A 22,427-nucleotide genomic window follows, 5' to 3' on the forward strand; every position below is an offset into this window, starting at 1 on the left:
AGGTAAATCAACCACCAGAATACCCAAATCTCATATTTTTATCAACTTCTTTGACATAATTTAATTATGGAATAAGGTTTGGAACCATCCCCTTCTCCTCCCGCTCTTCAATGCCCAGCCTGAGTCCTTTTTGCCTATTTAATATGGTGTGGAGAATATCAGTGTGCTGAAGTTCCATCATCTCAAAAGAAAGTTCCCAGGAAAGGAAGGCTAAAATAAAAAACAAACAAACAAAAAGGATCCCCATTAAAGAATTCAGCAGGGAAGTGATGTTGCAGAAACATGTTTTCCTATTTCATGACACATTGGAAACACGAACCTTAGGGCTTTTTTGCCTCCACTGCATAGAGGTCTGATCGCTTCTGGTTAAATATGGGGATTTGCTGGCGTATTTCAGTCACCTTCTTCAAGTCTGCAAAAACAGGAAAGTGCACTATTAATAAGATTAACTCTTCACTAACCAAAGGGATTTTTCCTCCCAAACAGTATAAAAACTACCAGTCTCAGCAAGTAACTCAGTAATACAGGCCTTGTCTAGAGGCACAGCTGGCCTGGCACAGCCCTGGAGTCACTTCAAACCAAACCAAAATAACTCAAAATGAACAAAATGAACTATAGCCCTGAAGACTTGACCAAGAACCAAGGATAAACTCGGGAGGGGCGGGGGCAGGGGGGGGGGGCGGGGGGAGGCGAGGGGGTGGGGCGGAGGGCAAAGGAACTCCTCCAGGTGACAGGCTGCCCCAGCTATGGAATCTGGCCTCAGAGCATTGGGGATGCCAGAGACCTAACCTGATGCCCTGGGCGAGGCAGATCTTACCTATGTCTGAATACACGATCGTCTCTTCAGTGCCAGCTTTGGCCAGGACCTCCCCCCTGAAAAAGATTCAGGGGAGATGAGTGGGTTCACTGACATTTGCTGATATTCAAGACCTCTCTCTGTCTTTTCTCCCCATCTGACAGGCCAAAGGGCAAGGAATCCGAGATTTAAAACCAGAAAGTAAGGATATAAACTCCTGTTCTACCATTTAAAATGCTGTGTGGCCTTAAGCCAAGTCACTTTTAATAAATTATAAAGTGGAAATAAAAGCTCTGCTAGGATTTAGTGGGAAAATTATGGAGTATATTTTCTAAACTGCAAACTCCTAGTTTTCTTATTCCATGACATAAACATCTGGGCCAGAGCCACGTATAACCAAAGGGAGGTGCCCCCCACCCCCTCAGGAGTGCATGTCCACAGGAATCCTTGACAAGGGCGGTCTGGCTCTGCTTCTTCACCCCTCCCAGGGCTGCTCCCTGACTCTGGGAGAGTGAGGCAGGCCCTGGGCATGGCCCAGATCTGTGTGGACCTCTGGTCTTACGCCTGTGACCCCTGCAGCACTATGTTAAGGGCCTTCCGTGTTTGAAGGAAAAGTTTCAATCTGTGGGTATGAGTAGCAGTGCTGGGGAAACCACACCCGGCAGGAGCCCCACACTTGGAGACAACAACACTCCTTCATAAATCTGGGGAAAGGCTGATCTGGAAAACACTTCTGGTGCTGCGCCTCCCAGACCAACGCAGGGCTTCCAACACAGACCTAGGGAAATGCCATCTCTCCAAAGCACAGCACAAGGTAACGGGCATAACAAACAATCTCACATAGTAACTGGTTCCGTTTACCTGACGGTCACAAACAGATTTGGCACAAATGAGCTACAAACACAATTATTAATGCCACTTAACTGAATCCTTTTCTATTCTCTTTCTTCCTCATTTTCCCTGGCATTTAAAGATCTCTCTCTATGTTAACCCCAGGCACCCATCCCAAAGTCAATATAAGTCAGAAGGCCCCCAAACCCTACAAATGGAATTCTGAAAGGAAGAAATTAAGGTAAACCTTGTAAGGTTACTCTGTCAGAAGCAGCCGGCCTGGCCAGCACCAGAGTTCATCAGCAGAGCCAGGCAAAGCAGAGGTGCATCACTAACATCTGGGCAGAGGGACTGAAATCACATCTGAGAAAATTTCCAGGCCACCTTAATCCTTCCAGTTTCCCAATGCCCCCCAAATCCTAATGTGCAGGGAATCTCTTGCTGGTCACATTTTCAAGGACTCCCCTTATCACATGCTTTAATCTGTGGGTCCTATAGAGTCTGAAGAGAGAAGCTTTAGGGACCCCACAGTGACCAGGAACCCTTCTCAGCCTTGTTACTGGTATGTGCATCCTGAAATTGTAGAAATACGTATCTGTGTGTGTGTGCGTGCGTGTGCGTGATCATACATATGGCATAAATACAAGTTCTGAAGTCAAAACCTGGATCCAAACACCAGTTCTAGCCACTTTAGCCTGTAAATTTCAATTCCACCATCTATAAACCGGGCTTACCAGAAGGTAAGTCCCTGGCGTTCACACTGAGACCACGTGTAAAAGAGCTGTGTGAACTGCAGGTAGAGACCATGGTACGTGCATCAGTGCACGCCTGCATGTGCACCTGGGCAGACTCTCATGCTGGTCTTGCTGAGCAGTAAAATGCTCCGCCCTCTCACAGAGGACAAACTCCGTTTCCCTTATTGAACCCATCCGCCCCCTCCTCTAAGTATTCCAGGAGCAGAATCCTCACCCTGTAACTCATTCCTGCCTGAGGCCCCGTCACCCAGTCTAAATTTTAACCAAAAGCCGAGAATTGGAGGCCTGTTTCACTAGAACTGCCACCCATCACTGCTGCCCTCCCCTATGATCCAAGTCTGACTGACAACAGACACTCAGAAGAGGGTGAAGGCCAGGCCTCAGTCAGGAGAGCAGGGCCGTTTCTTTCTCACATGGTCCTCAAGTGGAAGCTTCCTCACAGGAGAGGCAGCCACCCGGCAGGCACCGGACCCGGGGGGTGAGGGGCAGGGCCAATCACCAGTCAGTCAGCCCACCCGCCCAAGTGAGCTCCTAGCGAGCCTGCCCCTGCTCAGGCCACTCACCAAGGATTCACGACAGTGCTGTGTCCCCAGGCAACATAGGAGGCTTTGTCGTCTCGGGCCGGAGATGCAGTGGCCACATACACCTGGTTATCAACAGCCCTGGAGTCAATGGAAGAAAACAGGGATATTATGCATTAATAGATCTGAGGCACTTTCCTATCCTAAGTGAACCGATCCTTCTTTTCAAAACTAGGATAGGACAGGCTGGCTCAGATGTAGAAGGAAACACGCAAAGCCACGGAACCCTCTCTTCAAAATCATCTTATTACTTAAGCCAGTTCTCATTGGGGCAATTTTGGCCAGCAGGGGACATCTGCCAGTGTCTGAAGACCTTTCTTTTTTAAAAAGAAATTTTTTATTGATTTCAGAGAGAGAGAGAGAGAGACAGAAAGAAACATCAATGATGAGAGAGAGTCATTGATTGGATGACTTCTGAATGCCCCACCCTGAGGATTGAGCTGGCAACCCAGGCACATGCACTGATCAGGAATCAAACCGTGACCTCCTGGCTCACAGGTTGATGCTCAATCGCTGAGCCACGCCGGCCGGGTTGGAGACTTTTTAATTGTCATAACTAGGGGGATGCTATTAGCATCCAGTGGGTGGAAGTCAGAAATGCTGCTAACCATCCTACAGTGCACAGGGAGCCCCCCACAACACAGAATAATCTAGTCCAAAATGTTACTACTGCCACAGTGGACAGACTCTGGCCTGAGCCAACCACTGAAAGAACTTCTCTGGGGTTAATGCAAGTCAAGGTGGCCAAGGCCAATGGGTTGGCCTTGATGAGGCAATACACGTTGAGGGCTGCATGGCACTTCCATGCCAATGGTGGCCGTGCCATCATCTCAGGTTAGATCAGAATTTCAGGTGTCCAGCCTGGGTACACCAAGCCACCTCACCTGGGAGCTCTCTGGGCTCAATCAATAGATCCATGCTAGTCATGCCAGTCTCGCCCAAGCTTTTCTTGCTTTCCACTTTCATTGCATTTATTAATATTCATAACACACACCCCTACCCCACCTTCTACAACGCAACCAGGCAAACACCTCTACATCCCCCTGCAATAAAAATTACCATCATCTCTAGAAGGGAGAACAGTAGCCACCTCTAGGCAGAGAGAAAAGGCCACTGACTAGGAAGGAGCAAAAGGGACCATTCTAGGGATTGGGAAATGTTCCATATGTTGATCTTGGTTGTAAGTGGTACATATGTCAACATTCACTGACCGGCCTGTAGAGGCAAAATTAGTGCACTTTTCTGTAAGTGTATTATACCTCAATTTAAAAAACATTTAATCAAGCCCAGCCAGTGTTGCTCAGTGGTTGAGCATTGACTCATGAACCAAGTGGTCAGGGTTCGATTCCCAGACAAGGCACATGCCCGGGTTTGGGGCTCGATCTCCAATAGAGGGCATGCAGGAGGCAGCCTATCGATTTTCTCTCCTCATTGATGTTTCTATCTCTCTTCCCTCTCTCTTCCTCTCTGAAATCAATAAAAATATATTATTTTAAAAAACACATAAAACAAAAACATTTAATCAAGAAACCCATCGTCTCTGACCAACATTTCATGGTTTGTGGAGCACTTTACACACAGTCACACTCCTTTTCCCTTCCATATTCCATCCACCCGCTACCTGCCTTTCACTGCTCAGCCTCAGGGGACTAAGGAAACATCAGAGATAGATAGTTGTGTGATGCCCAGCATTTAGAGGTTAGAAGCACAAGGGTTTATAACGAGGTTCCTGGCAGAGCATCCCCGGGACTAGCAGGCTGCTGTGGAAGTTGGGGTGGGGTAAGCACCCCAATCAAACAGCACAGGGTCAGCTGTGTGAAGACCACAATCCTCTCCCCTGGGCTGTCAGGCTAAAATAACTCCTGCTTTTCCTGGGCTTCTGCACTCTGAATATGCATACTCCATGGGTCTCCAATTCTATGTAAAAGTTGCCGGCAACTCTTCCAGGGAAACCAGCTCACATCTAATCACAGTAAATGAAATTGCTGCCCACTTGATGTACTAAAAGCTCTTGGAAATGCAAAACCACAGTCTCCCAAAATCGAAGAGATTGGTGCTGTGGCTTCTAAAGAGAAGGTTCCCAGCAGAAGCCTTCCCTTTGGGCTGAAAGACGAAAAGATGCACCTATTTGAAATGCAATTGGATGCTGCGGAATTGAGTCACAGGCACCATTCTGTACCAGGAAGGCTGGCACTTCCACCACCCTGAAATCTTTCCACAGAGAAACGCTGGGATGCTGGAAGGTATGCTGATATGCTGTCTTACCGGCCTCGCTGAAGCAACTCCCAGTGAGCTGGTCCAGTGGTCAAATTAAAAGCTCCAGGATAGACCAACAGCTGGCAGCCTGGGGAGAGAGAGGCCGAGAGTCGGTGCAGAGGAACACCTCACCTCCCTGGTCCCGCCCTTTGCTCTCCACCAGTGGGGACCAAACTCCAACTTTCCCACGCATAAAAGTCAGTGTCGGCAACATTAGGTTATGGCTCTGAATTCTCTTAGAGACACTCGCATGGTGCAGACGGACACACGAGAAAAGTGGTATTGATAACCAACACCACATGTGAGTTCGCTTAAAAAAAAGGGGGGGGCTATCATTCAGATTTCTCTCGGCACCAGTGGGTCAGCTCTGCATGGCCGAGGGCCACGCTCTATAATGCCCTTCAACTGAAAGGAGGGGCAGAGGAGGTGCTTCTAGGCTCATGGACAAGACTCCACAGAGACTGCCGACCCAGAGCCCGAGCCTCCGCCTTTCCCAGAGCAGGCAAACTGTCAGCATCCACCTCACTGCATTCAGTGACAGCTGATTCAGAACCAGAGTAGCTTCAACAGGCTAGTAGGGCTGCTAATATTTGTTGAGTGCCATACAAGGAGCTTTAATAAGTTCTCTCTCCTTCGTCCTCACACCATCCCTATGAGAAAACTGGGAGCCACAATGAAATGAAATCGTTTACCCAAAGTATCATACCAGGTAGGGGAAAGAGTTGGAACCAGAACCCAGATCTTCTGACGTGGTTTGGTGCTAGGTGGTAGGACACCTTTTCTCTGGACCAAAATGTCACTGACTACATTTCCACTGCACCCACCATCTAGGACTATGCATAGTGAAATCCACGAGGAACAGACCATGTTTTCATTTCTACTGGGCTCCAAGGGACTCTTTGCAAACACAGTAGTAGGAAGGGCTGGAAGGGTGGAGCAGATGTTTAAGAGTCTGGCTCCTGCCTTAGCCGCATGGCGTGCTAAATCACAACCTCTGGAAAACCACACTGTCCATACACAGCAAAAGTGTGAGAAGCCAGATGGGGGTGGAGAGGTTAAGACCTCTCCTCCAGCTTTTCCGACTAAGGGTTCCCTTTATCCACTCAAACCTCCAAGCACCCACACAACACAACCACAGTGCTGTCCTACCTCTCTGCGCGTAGACTTGTGCAAGCTCTGCAAAGCGGATGTCGTAGCAGATGCCTAGGCCCACTCGGCAGTAAGCTGTTTTCAAACAGAAAACGCACAAATGAAAGTTAGCCTGCAGCATGGTGTGAGGGTAAAGCCTCTGAGTTAACATCACTGACAGATGGGGATACAGTGACACAGGGCCCATGTGGAGAAAACCTATAAGCTTGATCTTGCTTGGATGTCACCTCGTAAAGACATCATTTACATCAGCAGAGTAGAGATGAGAAATTCATTCTAACTGAATGCTTATTATGTAAGTGAGAGGTGCTCAATTATGGCCTAACAAGTTCACTCTGGAAACTATCACACTAATAGGAGGCTGTAGCCAAATGGAAGAGCAAAGTCATGTCAAACTTTTTAGTTCTCCATTCAGCCCGCCCTTTCCAGATCTCTGACCGCTCTCTGCCCTTCTCACTTCTGGCCTTTCAGCCAGGTTATGTAAAGAAACTGGGGAGTGCTCTAGCTGGTTTGATTCAGTGGATAGAGCAGTGGTTCTCAACCTTCCTAATGCCGCGACCCTTTAATACAGTTCCTCATGTTGTGGTGACTCCCAATTTCATTGTTACAAATTGAACATAATTAAAGCATAGTGATTAATCACAAAAACAATATGTAATTATATATGTGTTTTCCAATGGTCTTAGGCGACCCCTGTGAAAGGGTCGTTCGACCTCCAAAGGGGTCGCGACCCACAGGTTGAGAACCGCTGGGATAGAGCATTGGCCCAAGGACTGTAGGGTCTCGGGTTCAATTCCAGTTAACAGCATGTAGGCTGGATCCCTGGCCTGGGTCTGGGTGAGTGCTGGAGGCAACCAATTGTATCTCCTTCACATCAATGCTTCTTTCTCTCTGTCTCTCCCCCTCCCTTCCACTCTCTCTAAAAATCAATGGAAAAATATCTTGGGGGTGAGGATTAATTTTTTTAAAAAAAGAAATTAGGGAGGGGCATAATAAAGAAAACAACAACAAAGGAATACCTGGTCCTCTTTTACTGGGACTGCAAAAAGAGGTGGACTTATCTGGTACGTACGAGTCTCAAATGTAGAGAAACTATCACCAGGACTCAATGTTTTAGATTCTTGAAATGTGATTTTCCCAGGAACATCAATGTCAAACAGATGGAGCTGCAGCACAAATACAGGCTTCAGTTACCGCTTTTCCAGCAGAGTGCATGGCAATAAAAACAATCTGTCCACGGCCAGATATGGGGGGTGACCTAAGAGCAACTGTACAAACAGTACCGCAACATGCCCACAACCCACCCCACCATCTGACACTATCAAAATGAATTCTAACACAGGAAATGGGACCATGATATTGTAGGTTTTATGACCCTTCTTTCCTAGCTGGTGTACAAATCAATGTCTAGATTTCTTATGGGAAGCTTTTTTACTCAATATAAATGCTACATGAAGACTCCTCAATCAGAATCAAACTGACACATTGGCAGGAGAGGAGGAGAGTGGGTAAGTGATTAAAAATAGGTCAAATTTTACAAACCAAATGCAGCAACTTATAAAAAGAATAACTTCCAAATTGGTTTCTGATTTATTACACTAACACAGTGGTCGGCAAACTCATTAGTCAACAGAGCCAAATATCAACAGTACAATGACTGAAATTTCTTTTGAGAGCCAAATTTTTTAAACTTAAACTATATAGGTAGGTACACTGTTATTAACTTAATTAGGGTACTCCTAAGGCTTAGGAAGAGTCACACTCAAGGGGCCAAAGAGCCGCAGTTTGCCGACCACGGCACAGAATAAAGGAGAAAAGTCATATGAGCATCTTAGGTGCATAATGAGCATTTGGTAAACTTCAACATCCATTCTTTTTTTAAAAAATATATATTTTTTACTGATTTCAGAGAAGAAGAAGAAGAGAGAGAGAGAAACGTCAATGATAAGAGAAAATTCTCATTGATCAGCTGCCTCCTGCACATGCCCTGGGGATTGAACGTGCAACCCCAGCATGTGCTCTGACCAGGAATCAAACGGTTACCTCCTGGTTCATAGGTCGACGCTCAATCACTGAGCCACACCAGCCAGGCCATCCATTCTTATTACTAGAGGCCCGATGCACAAAATTTGTGCAAGGAGCTCGGCCCTCGCAGCCCCGGCTGCCTCGGCTAGCCCTCGCACCCCTCGAAGCCCCTCACAGCCTCAGCTGCCCAGCTGGCCCTCGCAGCCCCGGCCGGCCCTTGTAGCCCCGGCTGCCTCGGCCAGCCCTCGCAGCCCCAGCTTCATCCAGAAGGTTGTCCGGACAGCTGTTCGGTCTAATTAGCATATTAGCTCTTTATTATATAGGATTATTTTTTAAAATATATTTTTATTGATTTCAGAGAGGAAGGGAGAGGGAGAGAGGTAGAAACATCAATGATGAGAGAGAATCATTGATCAGCTGTACAGCATTTCCCCAAACCTGAATAGGATACATTAAATTGATTTCTTGGCTGCCAGACAGCTAAAAGGCATCTTAATCTACATGTTATTGCCTCCTACTGGCCAAACACCTGAACAGCCGTAGGCTAATTCCCCCATTCTGACAATGGACTCTGTATTGAAACCCTAACCGTTTGAAGTGTATATCTCTGCCTCGCCTCAGGACAAGTTGTGTTAATAAAAAGCATGGGGTCCTGGGGACGAGGAGAACCTAAGGCCTTAGACCTGAGACCTGAGAATTTAGATATTGGATCTTAGCTCCTTTAGCTAAGCTCCTCTGACCCCCAAATGCCTTTCAAAATTATACTTCGTCTCTGGACTCTTATTTAAAATCTACACACAGCCTTCTCCAGATTCCTGAACCCTTCTTGATGCTGGGACAAGAACCCCGGCAAGTTGCATATCTAGAAACTCCCAAAGGAAACCTACAGATGAATTATTAGAATTAATGAGTGACATTAGCAAGGTTACTATTATGTACAAGGTCAATATTTTTATAACTAATTGTACTTCTATTTATACTACCAAAAAACAGAAAATGAAAGGGCATCAAAAAATACCCATGAAGAATAAACCTAGCAAATGATATATAGACTATACCCAAAAAACTATAAAAACAATTTGAAATATTTATTTATTTATTTTTAATATATATTTTTGTTGATTTCAGAGAGAAAAGGAGAAGGAGGGAGAGAGATAGAAACATCAATTATGAGAGAGAATCATTGATCGGCTGCCTCCTGCATGCCCCACACTGGGGATGGAGCCCACAACCTGGACATGTTCCCCAATCGGGAATCAAACTCTGACCTCCTGGTTCATATGTTGATGCTCAACCACTGAGCCCCACCAGCTGGGCCAATGTGACATGTCTAAAAGCCTACGTAAATGGAGAGATATATGCCATATCATGGACATATATGCACTTAAAAGAATGGAGTTAATAGCTCAACCTGGCTCCTCTTCTTGAAATGGCAGAGTGGCTCCTATCAGACCTATTAGCTTTCTCATAAGTAACTATGAACCTGGACAAAATAAAAAGCGCTGGAGAATGATCAACATCAGGGAAAAACTGAAGGGAAGTCAATACTTAGAAGGGAATAACACTGGGTGAGTGTCCCATTTGTTTACTGCTCTTGGTTGGAAGCAAGGCCCCAGTTGTTGTTGGGAATAGTGGGGAAAACTACCCACAATCACATTGGCTTGAGAAACCCGAAAACAGTTTCACAGCAGCTGGGAAGTGAGGGGGGGCATCCTGAAAAGGATAAAACCAAAGAGAAAGAGCACAAAATTCTACATATGCAATTGCGGGCATCTCTGGCTCACCACTGAATTACAGATGTGTGGGGCAGACCCCAACATGACCAAGATGTGGTAATTACCAAAAATTTTAAAGCAGCTATTGAAACTAAGCTCAAGAGTATGAAGAAAAATATGCTCGCAATGAATTAAATAGAAATATTGGTAGAGAAATAAGAGCTATAAAAAGGAACCAAATGAGCCCAGCTGGCATGGCTCAGTGGTTGAGCATCAACCTATGAGCCAGGAGGTCACAGTTCGATTTCTGATCAGGGCACATGCCGGGTTGCGGGCTCCACTGTGGGCGTGCAGGAGGCAGCCTGTCAATGATTCTCTCTCATCATTGATGTTTCTATCTCTCTCTCCCTCTCCCTTCCTCTCTGAAATCAATAAAAATACACTTAAAAAAAAAAAAAAAAGAACTGGAAAATTTTAGAACTGAAAAATTCAGTAACTGAAATTTTTAAAAATTTCATTGGATTGGGTTATAGGAGATTGGAGATTACAAAAGAAAGATTCAGAATATAAATTAGTGGAAATTGTCCAATCTGAAGAAGAGAAAGAAAAAAGGTTGGGAAAATAAAAACAAAGAACCAGAGCCTTGGTGACCTGGTTTGGAGGAACAGTATCAAAACTGGAATCCTATAAAAAGAGAATGAGACAGAAATATATGTAACAAAATCATGCCCCCAAATTTCCTACATATGGTGAAAGACTAAAATGTCAAGTTTCATGAAGCACAACAAATACAAAGAAAACCACCTAGGCACATGAGAGACAAAATATTAACCACTAAAAAATACACAAGAGAAATCTTGAAGGCAGGCAGATAAAAACACAAGTTACACACAAAGAACAATAATACAAATTACCACTAACTAATCTGAAAAAAAGAAAAAAGAGGCTAGAAGATAATTGAAAAAGGTCTCTCCAACTGTTAGGGAAAAAATAAAACTGTCAACCCAGAATTCTATTCCACCAAAAATCTCTGTCAAGAATGAAGGCAAACTAAAGATGTTCATAAACAAAAAATAAGAAAATTCATAGCTAGTAGATCCTCACTACAAAAAAGCGAAGGGAGGTCTTTCTTTTTGAAGGTAAAAATACCAGATAGAACTAGGATCTTCAGGAAGGTTAGGAAAATATCAATGGTAAATATTTGAGTAAACAAAGATTTCTATTTTAAAAATACATTCTTTGTGAAATTTACAATGTATGTAGACACAATATGCGTGTCAACCATAGTTTAAAATGGTAAGGGCTTAGAAATTTCATATGAAGAAATATAATATTAACTCTAAGTAGACTGTGATAAAATAAGGGTGCCTATTGTAATGCCTAGGGCAGCAACTTAAAAAAAAACAGCAGAGGAGGTATAATTTAAAAGCCAATAGACAAATTAAAATGGAATTCTAAAAAATACTCAACCCCAAAGAATGCAGAAAAGAAGAATAACGGAAATAAAAAAACCAGTGAAATGTCTATGTGTTTAAATCCATCCATATCAATAATTATCTATATGTATAAAAGGCTGTCTGTCTATCTGACTGGTAGCTATGGTACGCATTGACCACCAGGGGGCAGACGCTCAACGCAGGAGCTGCCATGACGCGAATTGGCCATTTAAAAATAAACGGCACCATGGACCTGGCACTGACAAACCAACACTCAGCTTCCCCCACGCGGGACAAAGGCCCTGCCACCACCTGGGAGTGATACCCCACCAATTGCAGCCAATGCTGCCAAGACCCCATGGTGCAAAATGCGGCCCACAGCCCAGCCCAGCCTGGAAATGGTGGCTGTGGGAGCTGGGTAATGACGTCATGTAGCAACACCTGGCTTCCTCTCCCTAGCACCTAGCCTCCTTTCAGTTTCTTCAGTCCAGGAACCCAACTTGCTTTATAGCCAGCTGTAAACATTTCACACTGTAACCAAATGTTTGTGAAGCGTTTTTATGTGCATCTCATTTGGTCCTCACAGAAGTCCTGGAGTAGGTAGATAGGAGACTCGGTAGAATCCTATTTTTCTTTTCATTAGCAAGACGCAAATAGCGATATTAAAATATTTCTTCTAATTCATTTCCTTTCAATGTGTACGAATCCGTGTACCGGGACAGTAGTATTCACTATAATGGAGTAACTACTTCAGTTAAAAGGCAAAGATTGTCAGAATGAATAAAAAAGCAAAACCCAACTATATGCTACCTACAAATTTTAAATATAAAGACACACATAGCTTGAAAAAAAAGATTTAAAAAAGACGCACCAAAATTAAGTACAAGAAGAGTGGCTACAGTATTATCAGAGATAAAATAAACTTCAAGAAAAAGAGTATTACAAGGGGGAAAAAAAAACAAAGCAGAACAGACATTCCATAACAATAGCAGAATGAACTTACCAGGAAGACTTAATAATCCTAAATGTATATGCATTTACTACTGCAAAGATGTCAACACTCCCCAAACGATCTCTATATATTCAACAATCCTAACTAAATTCCTGCAGGTTTTTCCTTTCACAGGTCAAGTCTAAAATTTGTATCAAAATGCCAAATCCAAGAATAGCCAATTGTGCCACCCAGTCAAAATGCCTGATGTGTGTACAACACAATGAGAAGAAACAGGGACTTCATAGTAAATTCTCAAGAGGCAATGAGACTTGCCACATTTCCTACTTACCTTTCTGTGCTTTACTAGTAAAGCTCCATCAGGCCCAAACACGGCACAGGTGTTATACAATTTCCCAGAATCCTCTTCAGGAATGGAACCTTTTGTTGAGAGGAGAAAGACGCAGGCACAGAAAACATTCTGAATAAAGCATTCTTTTGGAACGGGACAGAGGCTTGATAAACTGTCACTTAGGCCTAACAATACAGTTTACTATCTTCTAAGCGTCATTTAATCAGAACATTTAAAGATTGAATACAATCTTTCAGAGATAAATTCCAGAGTGTAGATAACTAGTGTAGAAAATCATCATTACCAGTTTGGTGTGTGTCCTTCTACAACTAGGTCAGATGCTAAAGACAAGTTTCAAAAACATCCAAACTGTTCCTGAATTCAGCTTTGAACTTGAGCAAAATTTAATCTGAAACACTGAAGCAACATGGGAAATTCACTGTTGCTCAACTTAAATTCACCAGGCCCCCCAACAATATAGCTGAATCACAAAGACCTCAAGATGGGAATGTAGCCACATGTCTGTCCATCACTCACTTAGTTCCCAGTCCTGCCTCCTCTTGTTTTGCCTTCTTTTTCCACCTCTTACTCATTTCTAATTCTTAATATAGCATAAATACAGAAATAATTTTGTTTGCTGTACTTATGAAACAGTTTTACTGTACTGAATATTTTTAAGCAAACAGAACATTTTTTTAATATATTTTATTGATTTTTCACAGAGCGGAAGGGAGAGGGAGAGAGAGTTAGAAACATCAATGAGAGAGGAACATCGATCAGCTGCCTCCTGCACACCCCCTACTGGGGATGTGCCCACAACCAAGGTACATGCCCCTGGCCGGAATCAAACCTGGGACCCTTCAGTCCGCAGGCCGATGCTCTACCCACCGAGCCAAACCGGTTAGGGCGCAAACAGAACGTTTTATAATTTATTTTACAACCACATAAAGCTACCCTGATGTATGTAGCCTCTTTAAGAAAAACAATCTCCTTAACCCTGTATTAGTAAAATGAAAGACACTCAGGTATGGTTTTTCTTTCCATACTGCCACCTGCGCCTTCACTCCCACTCCTTCTCCAGGGAAAATCTTCATTACCAGTTCAGTGTGTGTCCTTCTACGACACTGACTATGTGTTACATGCAAAACTACATATAAAAATCAATAACCTTTTGTGTGGGGGATTAATATGAATGGGAGTACTTGTTCATATCATATTGAACCTACTCTTTTCCCACTTAACAGTCTGTCTGGATGAGCTCTCCCCTTTACTACATATAGACCTACCTCATTCTTTTCAATGGCTAATTCGTATTCCATGGTTTAAGTGCAACAACAAAAATTATCCATATGCTTTTAATGTTCAGCCATTATACCTTGAGGGTAGAAAGTTACCTCCAATGAGATATATGCTGCACTCCTTTGCTACTTCTGAGAGCTTCTGTGTGGATTCACCGGGAATTTTCTCTGCATATTCCGGAAAATAGTTCGTGCCATATGGAGAATTAAAGCATTCCTAGAATATTGTTAGCAGAGAAAAAGAGAGAGAGAGAAAAAACATCAGAACACCCAACCCATTTTAAAGTTCTGCTGTAAGACAGAGCTGCTGCTTCTAGCTCTGCTGTGAAAGGGATAAAACACAGCTGATTAAACACACACACACACACACACACACACACACACACACACACACACAAACAAACAACAACAGTGAGGTCCCAGGGTTGCAGAGCCTGTAGCCACAGGCAGGTCTCAGCAGCTGGGTCAGGTGGGGCTTAGAAGAGACAAGGCACCTGTGCTCAGCCAGACCCTGGCCATCTTGGCAGAAGGTGGGAACGGCCTCTCCCTCGAGTCTACAGAAGAGCTGCACGTTCCCAGGGCACCTAGGCCCACTGCAACGGGCTTACTCTCAGGACTTCGTTAGGATGAATCCATAGGCTCAAAATTATATTAACTATGTAAAGCAATAAAGCCTGGGATTGGAAAAATACAGAAGCTTTGAAAGCCACAGACGTTAAGACATTTCCTCATCGGTAAAATGAACTGTTTCTAAGCTCTCTTCCAGCTCTATCATCGTGATCCTGCAGAATCTCATTCTCCAGGACATGTCTGTCTGCCACAGCTGTGATAAAGGAAAAGCATAAACCACTAGACTTTGACTCTAATTCATTTGCCTTGCATTTATTGAGATTGCCTGTGCACCGCACACTGTGCTAAGGAACTCCAGCTTACCAGCTTGTACAAGACGTATGTCAGATAGAGAAGCAGAGCTGAATTCAAGTGCTTCACTCCTGGCCTTTAACTCTAATGCCGGGCAACACAAACCAACCAGAGGCCATGATTAGGGTACAAGTACAGGTGAGTCCCAGAACTGGAGTGGTAACGAAGATGGGATTAAGATTAAGATCTCAAGCTCCCCTGTTAAAGGTTCCTACTCACTGGCCATATCTGTGATGGCCTGGAGCCCATGATACAAGGCAGCCCTGAAAATTCTCCAGTCAATCTAAGCAGGGTTTTCAAAGGGCTGCCTCTTCCCCATGGAGGGAGAGAGTGGGGGAGGGGCTGTCTGGAATTAGTTCCACCACTGACCCCGCAGGATCCTTCTCTGGAGCTAACCCCCTACTTGATGACAAGCAAATGTGGTGCAACCTTCAGCTGGTTGTTTTAAAAGAAATCACCTAGAAAAGAGATGCAGAATCCTACATTTAGAAAGACACCACAGGCTTCCTAAATGTCTCGAATAGTTTCAGTTTTTAAAAATTTGTTTTAAATGTTGGAGGTTTAGCTCTAAAATCAATACATCCTGGTCCTATAAAGAATTATACAAGGTGAGAAACCAAGATGGCGGCATAGGTAAACACCGGAAATTGCTGCCTCACACAACCACTTCAAAAATACAACTAAAAGACAAAATGGACATCACCCAGAACCACAGGAAGGCTGGCTGAGTGGAAATTCTACAACTAGAAGGAAAGAGAAAAGCACACTGAGACTCAGAGGAGGTGTGGAAGTAAAGTGCAGAGGTACGGAGGAGCACGCGGAAAGGGCTGGCAACTGAGGACAAGGTTGTCTTTTTCAATCGGGAGGGAGACACAAGCTCCCGACTGCTCTGAACTCCAGTCTCTGGGGACATGCGGGGAGAAACTAGACTGTTTGGCATCGGTCGGAACTCAAGGGCGGCTTTCCCTCAGAGGTGCTGGCAGCGATTACTGGGACACTGAGACCCGGGCCTCTTAGGGCAGGGTTGAGGATCAGCCATAGCTGCTTGCTCCGCCCTGTTGATTCCCTGAGACCACCCCCCACCAGAGCTGTGCGAAGAGGCTTTTGCATATGAATGGCCTGGCCCTTTGCAATCTAAAATTACCTAACAAACTGCAGCTGGGTCACAGAGACCCAGAACATCCAAAAGAAGGACAAGGCCCCACAGCAGCTTGCACTGCTTCACAGCTGGGCCTCATCTGGGCACCACCAAACCCCAAACAAAGAAGAGGAATCTGCAGATCTTTCCATAGCTCCTGCTGGGTAGCCTCAGGCAGGGGCTAAATTAGCACCTCCTTAGATCCAAGAGCCAGTGTAACCAGTGGTCAGAGTGGGACCATCCAGATTATAACTCCTCAGATCCATAAGGAACACACTCAGGGGGCAGACTCAGTGAGCACCAAAGCCCCACTGAAGCAAGTCTTGCCCCTAAAGGTGTCTCCAGCACAGAAGTTCTCCCACTGTAGACACAGCTGATTCTCACAGCCAATTGGCCTGGAGGTCAATTCCTCCTAGTGATACTTACAACAATCAAGGCTTAACTACAACAAGACTGTGCACAAAGCCCACAAAGGGGTGCACCAAGAGTGTCCACCTCAGGTAATTGCGGAGGCTGAGCTACTGGGCCCTATAGGACACCTAGCACAGAAAGCCACTCTATCAACACAGGGAGGCATAAAAAATGCGGAGACAAAGAAACAGGACACAAATGACAGAAATGGAGGAAAGCAAACTACTGGATATAGAGTTCAAAACCACAGTTATAAAGTTACTCAAGAATCTTCTAGAAACCGCCTATAAATTTAGTGAGACCCTAGAGGATACGAAAAAGGACAAACTAGAAATTAAGCATACACTGACTGAAATAAAAAATATTATACAGAGACCCAACAGCAGACTAGAGGATCCCAAGAATCAAGTCAAAGATTTGAAATACAAAGAAGCAAAAAACGCCCAATCGGAAAAACAAAAAGAAAAAAGAATCCAAAAATATGAAGATAGTGTAAGGAGCCTCTGGGACAAAAAAAAGCTAAAGGAGTTCATCACCACTAAACCAGTATTATATGAAATGCTGAAAGGTATCCTTTAAGAAGAGGAAAAAGGAGAAAAAGGTAAAGATACAAATTACCAACAACAAATACACATCTATCCACAAGTGAATCTAAAAATCAAGTGAATAAATAATCTGATGAACAGAATAAACTGGTGAATATAATAGAATCAGGGGCATAGAAAGGGAATGGACTGACTATTCTGGGGGGGGGGGGAAGGGGTGTGGGGGGTGCGGGAAGAGACTGGACAAAAATCGTACACCTATGGATGAGGACAGTGGGGGAGGCGGGGTAAGGGCAGAAGGTGGGGTGGGAACCGGGTGGAGGGGAGCTATGGGGGGGAAAAAAGAGGAACAACTGTAATAATCTGAACAATAAAGATTTAATTTTTTAAAAAAAAGAATTATACAAGGAGCCCTGGCTGGGTGGCTCAGTTGGTTGGAGCGTCATCCAATACACCAAAAGGTTGCAAGTTCATTCCCAGTCAGGGTGCGTATGGGAGGCAACCAGTCAATGATTCTCACACACACCTCTCTCTCTCACCCCCTCCCCCCCCAAATATCAAGAGAAAACATACCCTGGGGAGAGGATTTAAAAAAAAAAAAAGATCAACCAAAGGACTTATATGCATGCATATAAGCCTAACTAATGGACACAGACAACAGGAGGATGAGGGCATGAGTTGGGGAGGTCAGGGGGGTTACGGTGGGATAAGGAAAGAAGGGAAATATCCGAGATGGAATATTTCAGCTTCAGGTAAGTCCTTCAGCCCACTAGGGTTCTGAGCAGAGTAGGTGATCCTCACGTTAAAGACCTATAACCACATGGGCACATCCAGTCACAGAGGCCCCTGCGAGGGTCACCTTTCAGACAAACATGACACAATCCTGGCCCCCAAAGGGCCTTGCGGGATGCCGGACACAAGAGGAAAACCAGAGCTGGCAGATACTATTCTGTGGGGCCCACGGTTCCCAGAAAGGGGTGGCTCCTCCATACTTACTGGCAGGGAAACAATTTTTGCTCCTTGTGCGGCTGCCTTCCGGACTAGGCCACAAGCTCGAGTGAGATTATCCGATTTGATGGAAGAAACTTGAAGTTGGATGAGGGCCAAGCGGAAAGCTGAAGAAGAGAAAACAAGTGTCAGAAGATCTGACTGCTGAATCAGAGCAGCAGTTCTCACCCGCGGACAACTCCGCCTCCCAGGACACCTGGCAGTGTCTGGAGACGGTCTGGATTGTCACACTGGTGGGGTGCTACTGGCATCTACTGGTAACAGGAAGAGGTCAGAAATGCTGCTAAACCTGCCATAATGTATAGGGCAGTCCCTCACAACAAATTACTCAGTCTAAAATTTCAATAATGGTGGTGGTGAGAAACCTTGGTAGAGCAACTGCCATGGGCAGAGCCCCAGGCCAAGCACAAGAACCTGAAGTGAAGTAGGCAGGGCCAGATTTTTACTTACAAATGAGAACAGGGCTTGAAGGAAGACAACGAGGTTTGAATACACAACTATTCCTTACTATTTGATCTTGGGCTTCGGCCTACCCCTTATCCGGGTAACTGAGGACATTCCAGTACAGAAGGTGAAATCACACTGGGAATGGAGCAGTGGGTCCATGGGAAGGGGAGACACCTGTCTCAAGTTCCCCATTAGGGGCTGGGACTCAATGCCTAGGTGTAGCTGCTAGCAGGAGGGGGAGGGTGGCGGCTGGTGGGCTGCAGATGTGCCCAATCACAGGGCAGGGCTCCTGCGCACTTGTGAGGGTCTGTACTCACCCCATGAATATCCCTGTGCCCAAGGGACCGCAACATTAAGTAGCAAATAAAAAACACCACGAGATGTTGAGACACTTCAGAAGGAAAAGCTGACAGCACTTTTTCCTGCGATCTTAACAAGGCTCCACACCTTTACTGGGGACTGGACCCCACAAATTATGTAGCCAGCCCTGCCAACAGATCTGTGGTCAGCCTTAGGGCAAGGAGGTCTGGCTTATTCCTTCTGTGAGGTGGTAGCTACACCCTACATTTGCTTTCCTATATTCTTTAGAGTTCTCCTTCAGCTCTTATAGTAATCACCTTTTACTGGTTAATAATTCTTTATATAAAACTGTCCCTGTTCATGTGACTGGTGTGGTTTCTGTGTCCTATCTGGACCCTGACTGATACAGTTTTTGCTCATGGTCTGAGGTGAGGCTGCTAGTTCAGGAATTAGCAGTAATGCCCTGCCCTATATTCCCTCTCCCCCTCACCCCCCCCCCCTCCAACCCCTGCTCTACTGTGTGAAAACCCCACCACGAGAGAGCGTGCACTCTGGGTGTCTCCTGAACCTGTGCAAATGTCCTCAGAAGAGGCAGGGCTGGCATACCTGGCCTTTGATGAAGGCCTGTCTGGCTCACGGTTAACCCTGAAAGGAAAATGCAGACGTCGAATTCCTTGGCGTATAAAGTGAGAAGAGCTAAATTTAATCCTGAATGCAGCTTGTTAAACAGTTTCAGAATCTGGATGAAAACAAAGGAAACTAAAATAGGGAATAAAAGCTGGGATTTCTTTGGGACAAGCAAATATGTTGAGAACATTACCAGAACATCACACAACCCACTACAGGTCTCCACTGTACCTCAGAAGCTGGGCTTGTCTCTGCTTCAGAGGACTGGGGGATGGGGGTGGGGGCGGGGGGTGAAGTCCACACAGCTATTACTGGCTTCCCTCTCCCCCATCCCACCCAGAGAGGCAGCTCCTGAATCAGGCTTGGGATTGCCTGCATTCTGCAAATCGCCCATCCACAGAGGGGACTGCAGCAGGGCAATTCACCATTGATTGGGGAGTACCAGTTACCTCAGCTGTAAAATACAAATACAATGATTTTGTAGGTCCCTGGCTGCCCTAACAGTCATCGTAGTCTAACAACGAAGGACTTACCCAGGGGAAAAAATATACATAAGTGCAAATGCCAACATGGGAACATAAAACACTTTGTAAATAAGGAAACAAGAAGCTTGTAGAGGGAAAAGTTGCAGTCAGTGAACAGTGTCAGAGTAACAATCCAAGCCCAAACCTGGAGCAGTAAAGCAAGATGGGCACTTTGTTTGTTTATTTGAGGGGGGGGGGGAGGGTTGTCATATGATTTGAAAAAACTCAAGGAAGTCAGACAGTCACCACTAAGAAGCACAGCTCTCAAGTCCATCAGCTGTCATGCCCGCCTCTGCAGCGATGCAGTCACATCCAGAGGAAGGTGTGTGACAGGGCTCCCATATGACGATCCCGAACAATCGTTCAGCCACCAACTTGCACTCTAGGTTGAAGTAAAAAACAAAGAGCACTTCCACACCTTATCGTCTCACGGGAGCCTCACAAGACTCCCACGTAGGGGCACGTGTGTCCATTTTACAGGTCATGGAACTGAGGTCCAGAGAGATTAGATGACTCGCTGACAGGGGAAGCTACTGACTGCGCCACGACTGTAAGACTCCAAGTCTCCAGGCTGAGTCCAGAGCACTGCACTGCCCCGTGTCAAGAAATCTGGCACAGGCCTGGGAGCAAACTCAATCCCGGGTCCGACCCGGCATGGGGCTGTGGAACTAACATGCAATACCCAACCTCTAAGCTCAATGTCCAGGTGCAGCAACTACTTGCCCAATTGTAGGCTCAGGAGAGGGGGGCGGGTGCAACGTGGAGCACATGATCCAGACCTATCTCAAGCCCAAATCCAAGAAAACAGGTGCTCCAGTTTCACGTGACCAGGCTCAAAACTCAAGTTCAAAAGTCAGTCTCAGGTGAAGAGGGTGAGAGCAATCGCTTGTGGTCCGGCCCCTGCTGCAAAGCCTCAGAGTCTCCAGGAATTCCCGGGGCAGAGGCTCACACTGGAGCTGTCAGTCACCTCAACTACCGAGGGCGTCGCTGGAAAGGTGGTCTCTGAAGCGCCCGCCCTCCCGCGCAGGCGGCTCTGGGACCCACCTCCAGGCACTGCCTCGCGGGGCGCGGGAGGAGCCCGTGGGGAGCAGGCGCGGGCCCGCCGCCCCTAGAAGCCGGGACCCCGGGAGTGCGCCGGCCCGCGCTCCGCCGCCCCGCCCCCCTCGCCCCACGCCTCCAGCTCCGCGGACACCGGGTCAGGGAAGGTCACAGACGGTGCGGGGAGCCCCCGCCGGCGCCGCACCCGTAGCCGCTCTACTTACTGGCCATGGCTCTCCCGGGAAGCACCATGCGAGACGCGGGTGGAGCTCAAGTCTCGGGACTGACCCAGGCGGTGCCGTGAGGGGCGGGGCAAAGCCGCGCCGGAAGGGGCGGGGCTGGCGGCCGAGGACCCGCCCACTGCACTGGGCGGGGCTTCTTGCTGTGCTCCTGCAACTCCTGTGCACCGCTCACTGTGTGCCCCAGCGGACCAACCAGACGGCTGGTTACAACACAGTCCGGAAAAAGGAATGCCCCGAGTGGCAAAGGGACAAAGCGGGGCGACCTAAGTCAGGGAGGCGTCTGGTGAATGTTTAACAACCGGCCTCTCCGACTCAGCGAAAGGACGGAATCTGTTGCTGTTTGGATTAGCTCTGTGTGCTGATTGCCTGGGGCTGTTTGAACGAGTAGCTGTAACTGGGGGACTGTCCAGGTTCGGGGAGGCACTCAGGCGGGAGAGGGACGTACCTGCTAGGGCTGTTACCTAATGAGGGAGGGAAAGAGACAAACAGGGTTCAAACTCAATTTCCTCAACAACTGAGTCCTCTAAGGCACTGAAATCTGTTTGGTAATGTTGTTTTAGAATTTTTCCGTTTATACTTACTAGTCGGGACAGCTTTTTGATTTTTGTGCTTTGTGCTTTTGTCAAGTTTGGAGATCAAAAATTATAAAACAAAAATTTGCTATTCTTTGTTTTAAGTGCATCGTGTTTTTTTGTTTGTTTTAATTTTTATTTTCTTTATTGATTAAGGTATTACATATGTGTCCTTATCCCTCCCATAGCCCCCCACCCACCCACCCACTCATGCCCTCACCCTCCTGGTGTCAGTGTCCACTGGTTATGCTTATATGCATGCATACAAGTCCTTTGGTCGATCTCTCCCCTTACCCCCACCTTCCCCTGCCTTCCCTTTGAGGTTTGACAGTCTGATCAATGCTTCTCTGTCTCTGGATCTGTTTTTGTTCATCAGTTTATGTTGTTCATTATATTCCACAAATGAGTGAGATCATGTGATATTTATCTTTCACCAACTGACTTATTTCACTTAGCATAATGCTCTCCAGGTCCATCCATGCTGTTGCAAATGGTAAGAATTCCTTCCTTTTTAAAGCAGGGTAGTATT

At 45.9% G+C, this 22,427-nt stretch overlaps 1 protein-coding gene across 2 annotated transcripts; it reads right to left on the reverse strand.

Annotated features, from left to right (window-relative positions):
* Positions 1–20: 20 nt before the first annotated feature.
* Positions 21–21,501, reverse strand: LOC102432553 (omega-amidase NIT2). 2 transcript variants are annotated; one of them, XM_006094682.3, is made up of 11 exons: positions 21,309–21,494; positions 18,137–18,255; positions 14,222–14,342; positions 12,828–12,916; positions 7,441–7,534; positions 6,369–6,443; positions 5,229–5,307; positions 2,946–3,044; positions 818–873; positions 320–412; positions 21–210 (listed from the first exon to the last, which is right to left on the reverse strand). In XM_006094682.3, the coding sequence occupies exons 1-10, from the start codon at positions 21,334–21,336 to the stop codon at positions 321–323; spliced, it is 852 nt and encodes a 283-aa protein (XP_006094744.1). In that variant the 5' UTR covers positions 21,337–21,494; the 3' UTR covers positions 21–210; position 320. The 2 variants fall into 2 exon arrangements, 1 of the variants encoding a protein (XP_006094744.1); XR_002830680.1 differs by lacking the exon at positions 818–873 and having other exon boundaries at positions 21,309–21,501.
* Between the last annotated feature and the right edge of the window lie 926 nt (positions 21,502–22,427).

This window comes from Myotis lucifugus, unplaced genomic scaffold (genome assembly GCF_000147115.1).
Source record: "Myotis lucifugus unplaced genomic scaffold, Myoluc2.0 scaffold_140, whole genome shotgun sequence".
Lineage (NCBI taxonomy): Eukaryota > Metazoa > Chordata > Mammalia > Chiroptera > Vespertilionidae > Myotis > Myotis lucifugus.